This window comes from Amphiprion ocellaris, chromosome 23 (genome assembly GCF_022539595.1).
Source record: "Amphiprion ocellaris isolate individual 3 ecotype Okinawa chromosome 23, ASM2253959v1, whole genome shotgun sequence".
In the NCBI taxonomy this organism is placed as follows: Eukaryota; Metazoa; Chordata; class Actinopteri; family Pomacentridae; genus Amphiprion; species Amphiprion ocellaris.
In genome coordinates this window covers 23,250,262-23,256,261 of record NC_072788.1, presented here as the reverse complement: position 1 = coordinate 23,256,261, position 6,000 = coordinate 23,250,262, and the positions used below count along the sequence as shown (strand labels likewise).

General features: G+C 42.2%; 1 protein-coding gene across 8 annotated transcripts in view; it reads left to right on the top strand.

The window, feature by feature from the left end:
- Nucleotides 1-4,713: 4,713 nt before the first annotated feature.
- The window catches only part of si:ch211-200p22.4 (phosphatidylinositol-binding clathrin assembly protein), a 120,227-nt gene continuing 118,940 nt past the window's right edge, over nucleotides 4,714-6,000 (top strand). For 4 of the 8 annotated variants that reach the window (XM_055007673.1, XM_055007672.1, XM_055007674.1 and 1 more), the window contains exon 1: nucleotides 4,714-5,811. In XM_055007673.1, the coding sequence (XP_054863648.1) occupies nucleotides 5,682-5,811 (130 nt within the window). In that variant the 5' untranslated portion in view covers nucleotides 4,714-5,681. The remainder of the gene's footprint in view (nucleotides 5,812-6,000) is intronic. The other 4 variants (XM_055007675.1, XM_055007670.1, XM_055007671.1 and 1 more) reach the window with 2 other exon arrangements.

Here is a 6,000-nt window from a genome sequence, read left to right as displayed (position 1 = left end):
TGCACCACTGACTGAGTGAATGAGTGAACACCTAGATGCTCATGTAGGTATGTATACAGGTGAACTTGTGTTCCCAACAGTTCATCTTGGGGAGTTTTTTCTCTCCAGCAGAGCAGAGGGGAGGTCAGTGGAGGTCGAAGGCAGCGGTGGTGGTTCCCAGGAATTCATCTGCTGCAGAATTTCCCAGCCGGGCGGGAAATACTGCAGACTGAAATGAACCTGAGAGCGAGGCACCTTACAGGAAGACCTGCAACCGTCACAGGCATGCCAGAGTTCTGGTTTCAGTCAGACACTTTCAGGCACATTTGCAAACATTCTGGTGTTTCTGTTTTGCATAATGACATTCTGCTGTGATGACTGGGACCTGCAGCCTGCCATCTAACTGCATGCAGCAGACTCCAGTGTGTGAAATTCAGCCTCCTGCCGCCAGATATTTGATTTATTCATCCCTCAGATCCGCCGTGATGCCCACCGGGCGGTGCACTGTGCAGCATGAGCGCTTCCCACTGATTTTTCCAGCACACCGTGTTCCATATAGTCTGGAGTCAAACAAGGACACGGCGTCTGAGGAATTATTCAATACCACCTTAAATTTGGATTAGTGCGGCGCCGAGAAACGGGCTTTGATGAAGATAAGGCGTAGAGATTGAAGGCGGGCTGGTGTCATAATGCAGCAGAAAAGCCTCCACCACCTAGAAAGATGTGAAATTTGATGCATTTGTTTTAGAAATTCCTCCACAATTGTAACCGTGACACCTTAAAGGCAGCACTCACTCCTCAAGTCTGGGCCAATGGACCCTGGATGCGTTCAAGAACTGTGGGAAAAACAGCAAGTGAGCCCACATCAGCTGAAATCTTCCCCTTTTCTTCTTTTTATTTTGTCAAATGTAACAGCAGTTCATAAAATGTCCATATTTTGACAGTTTGGTTTCATTATAAATCAATCAAAACATCACAAACCAAAGTGTGTGTTCCAAGTTTACTTTATCTCAGAAGTTTGAACACCTATTTGACAGAGAATTTTCACATTTTCGACAATTTTTTTTTGAGAATTTTGAAGTTTGACAGAAAATTTAAAAGGTACTCGCCCTTTATCGTGTATTATTTAATCCAGCATGTGTCTCATACTCGGTCACATTGGCTACAAGCACTAAAATACAGATTTCAAATGAGAAATCAATGATTACAGTATGTGCATCTGCCCCCCTTCCAGTTAAAAATAATAATTAAAAAAACGAAGTAGGTAAGTATTTTATTGATCCCCAAAGAAATTCAAGAAGCCAACAGCATATTAACATAAAAACAAAACAAGCTAAAAACTGTGTAGATGGTGTGCAAGTAAGCAGAAAAATATAAATCAAATAAAAACTGTGCAATTAGTAATGTGCAAACAACCAGAGATGTCCATTTATATACATGTATATGTTCAGTTAACCAACCTGACAGATTTTCAAAGGTTGCTTCCCCAAACAAAAGAGCATGGAAGAGTAAATCCAGCCTGTATGTGTGTGTTGACTCAGCAGGGATAATATTAAATGAGAAAACCTTATCTACAGGAGAATAAATATCTGAAAACGACGCAGCATGCCAGAGAGCCTCGCTGCATTATAGCCCATCATATTTGGGATTGTCAACCTGGTGCATGAATTTTGCCGAAATTAAGACATTTTCTGTCATAAATTAATGCAGAAAAGGAACAAATTGGTGCATAAAATTCACCTGAATGCAGGAAATGATGCGTTTAATGTCTCGCCTCGCTGTTTAAATAAGTAGATCCATAGCCCATACGTTCATCAGACATGTGCTGCAGCTTAAGAAGGTTTTCAGTGGAGAAATGTGTCAGGTTGATGTTTTGTTTGATATATTGCCCATTCTGTCAAAAGAAATGTCAAAAAATAACTATCAATGTACACTACGTTATCTTTGTTTGTTTTTTCAACCATGACTCCAAAACCCAGTTTATTGCAACATAAATCAGAAAAAGTGTTGTTTAGAAGAGGTTTTTACACTACAGCATGATAATCCATAGTGCTTCACTAGAAGACAACTGGACTACTTTTGTGGTTCTTCAGGACATTTCACCTTTTATCCAAGAGGTTTCCTCAATTCCAACTAGTAGATGGGGAGTTCTAGGTATGTATTGTCATTCTCAAATCCCATGGTTCATGGCCAGTTAATGACACAAGACTCAGATGCTGAGAGATGTGAATGGTAGTGAAAGTACCTTAGAAGGGATCTCAACACTGCATTATAAGTACCTGATAGGTGGGGCTGTAGACGCCATCCTCTGTTTGCCAGCTTCCTTCATCTGCTCCTATGCATACACTACCGTTCAAAAGTTTGGGGTCACTTAGAACTGTTCTTATTTCTGAAAGAAAAGCAGTTTTTTGAAATGAAGATAACATTAAATGAATCAGAAACCCAGTCTGGACATTGTTAATGTAGTAAATGACTATTCTAACTGGAAACAGCTGATTTTTAATGGAATATCTACATAGAGGTACAGAGGAACATTTCCAGCAACCATCACTCCTGTGTTCTAATGCTACATTGTGTTAGCTAATGGTTTTGAAAGGCTCATTGATGATTAGAAAACTCTTGTGCAGTTATGTTAGCACATGGATAAAAGTGGGAGTTTTCATGGAAAACATGGAATTGTGTGGGTGACCCCAAACTTTTGAATGGTAGTGAACATGCAGTACATTAGTGCACAGACCTAAATAGGGGAGATTACACAACTGCTCCACATGCACACGACACAACACAACAAAGTCAGGACAAGACATAACAGTCCACCTGCATCTAAAGGATAACAGACAGCAACTTTCTGGACGGAAATGGTTTGAGAGAAGAATTAAAGAAGCCATTCTTCTTAAACTGGAACAGGAATTTCTAAACAGACAGGATGGCCTGTAACACTACTTATCAGGTACTTACAATGCAGTCTTGAGTTTCATTCTCAAGCAGTTCCATCACCATTCACACTTGGAGACATGTGAGGCTTGCGTCAGTAATGGCCCATGAGGCATGTGATTGAGAATATATGCCCAAGAATTTAATTTCTGTTAATTAATCAACTAATAATTTAAACATTTGCTTAGGTTTCTTTGACATCATTATAAAAATGGGATCAAACATTAATAGAAGCAACAATGGAATGCTTAAATGCACAGTTAGTTATATAAATACTATAGCTAAAACCCTACAATAATATCTAAAATACTTCTATCATATTCTGTTTTCTGTCATATTATATTTTTCTATTATATTCTATTTTTCCTGTAATATTCTATTTTTAATTCTTTGTCGGTTAAACCTAAAACCCTACAATAATATCTAAAATATTTCTATCATATTCTGTTTTCTATCATATTCTATTTTTCTATAATATTCTACTTTTTCTATATTATTCTATATTATTCTATTTTTAATTCCTTGTTGGTTAAAGCATGACTATTACCTTGTTTTAACCAAATAGTCATTTTTCATTGAATTTGATTAAAAAAATCATCTGCATATGATGACATTTTCTGTTTCTATTTCCTGTTGTTGATATATTTACACAGAGAAGTTGTCGTTGTTTCTCTGATGTCCGTGATGTGCAGGTGGAGAAGAAACGCCCGTTGACACTGACTTTCTTAATAAGAACTTTATTAAAAGAAAGAACAGTATCGTACAGACAGGAGCTGTCTGGAAGGATGTCACCCAATGATCCTCCTCGAACAAAGACCAACGGTCAGTTTTTATACTTTCTAGCAACGTATAGAATTACAGCATCTGGTTTACAACCCCACTAAAGAATGATAACTCCTCAGACAAGACTCCCCTTCTGTGCATTCCTAAGGGTCACAAATCAGCTATAGGTTAACAGTGGACCCCAAAGTCAACACAGCATAGGATTTCTGGAGCCTGAAAACACATCCTCAGTACTTACTACCATCTGTTAAAAGTTCACTCTATGGTCAACAACCACCAGAACCCACACCAGATCAGATACTTCAAAGTCATACTTCGATAGATAGATAGATAGATAGATAGATAGATAGATAGATAGATAGATAGATAGATAGATAGATGTCTGTCCGTCCATCCATCATCCATCCATCACTCATCCATCCATCCATCGATACATACATCTGTCTGTCTGTCCGTCCATTATTCAAACCATCCATCCATCCATCCGTCCGTCCATCCATCCGTCTGTCCGTCCGTCTGTCCATCCATCCATCCGTCCGTCTGTCCATCCATCATCCATCCATCCATCATCCATCCTTCCGTTCATCCATCCATCCATCATTTAATCATCCATCCATCCATCTGTCTGTCCATCATCTGTCTATCCATCTGTCCGTCCATCCATCCATCCATCCATCCATCCATCCATCCATCTGTCTGTCTGTCAGTCCATCATCCGTCCGTCTATCTATCTATCTATCTATCTATCTATCTATCTATCTATCTATCCAAGGTTAAGTTGCGACAGTATTACTAATTATGCAAATTCACCAGACTAATTTAAGTATTAAGACAATACTACATATAATACAAATTAACCTAACTAACTGAAGGTAAAGATCCTACATTTATAACCTTGCAGGTTAAGGTTATTTCTATGAATTTCATGTGGGGTTGTGGTTGTGTAAATTCCGTGCCGGTGCCGGGGCCCTGAACGCAGCTCGGTTGTGAGATCAGCTGATTTTTTACGCTGCCATTTTGTCCGGCGGAGCAGCGATCAGCCAGTCAGTCCTACCGAGAACCCAGCGAGACTTCTACCGTGCGGCACCGGACCACCCCGTCGGATCCAGAACCAGTCCAGAATGTGGTGGCGGCAGCCGGAGGACAGCACCCACTGAGCCCGAGCAACCGCGAACGGAAAGCACCGAGCCACCGGAGCTGTCATTTTTAACTCGGCGGGTCCGCCGGCTGCTCTCCCCGGTCACAGACTGCTCAGACTCCCCGGCTGGCTAGCTAACCCCCGCTAGCTGCTCGGCTAACACCCGCCGCTCCTCGCCGCTCGTCTGCCCGGGACAAACCGCACCTGTCCCGGCTGTCAGTGTCCCAGTCGCCCGCTAGGAGCTCCGAACAATGCGCTGCTCGTTCGTGGGCGACTTTTCACGGCCGTGGGGGGTTTTAAGGCACACTTTGCCCAGAAACCAGTGATAGCTCGGCGGCTCCAGCTAACAAGTTGACGTGGAGGAGGAACTGGAGTTTTTTTCTTCTTCTTTTTTTTTTTTTTTGGATTGTCGAGATTGTTGTTGATGTTGTCCGAGCTGTGATTCCACAAGGATTACTTTTCACCACCCACCCACAAGAGGGCTTTCCCCACGCAGGTCACTAACCAGCCAGTTAGCTATGTTTATTTGCGGCCAGAAAGTAATTTCAAGTGTTTCCAGATTCCACAGTGGGACTCTTTCCTGGTTCGAGTGCTGCAGCGGAAACATTAGCTAACACAGACTAGCTCCCATCGGTGTTGTCGTGTTTCTAGCTAGATAGACGGAACTAACTGTTGCCAAACTATTCAACTATCAGCTGCTGATTGTGGGGGGTTTTTTCTGCACCTGGAGACCAGCTGACTGATCCAAACCTCCACTTCCTCCAGCTGGCCGTGAATTCACGTTGAGTTCGGATCGTTATCGAGATATTTTATTTTCTGTCTATTTTTTGGAGCAGAACCAGCAGAGATGTCGGGCCAGTCTATCACGGATCGGATCGCGGCAGCTCAGCACAGCATGACCGGCTCGGCCATCAGCAAGGCGGTGTGCAAAGCCACCACGCACGAAGTGAGCGGACCCAAGAAGAAGCACCTCGACTGTGAGTATTTACTGTGAGACAGCCGCAGGGCTCCAGGAGCAGACACACCTGTCCTCCTCTGGCCTCACATTCCTTCACTCCACCTGGCTGGTTGGACGGCAGCAGGATCATAGTCTGAACAGGATGTAGGGACAAGAAAAATTCATCTACCTCAATGTTTTTATCATGTCCGTGAAACAACTGACACCT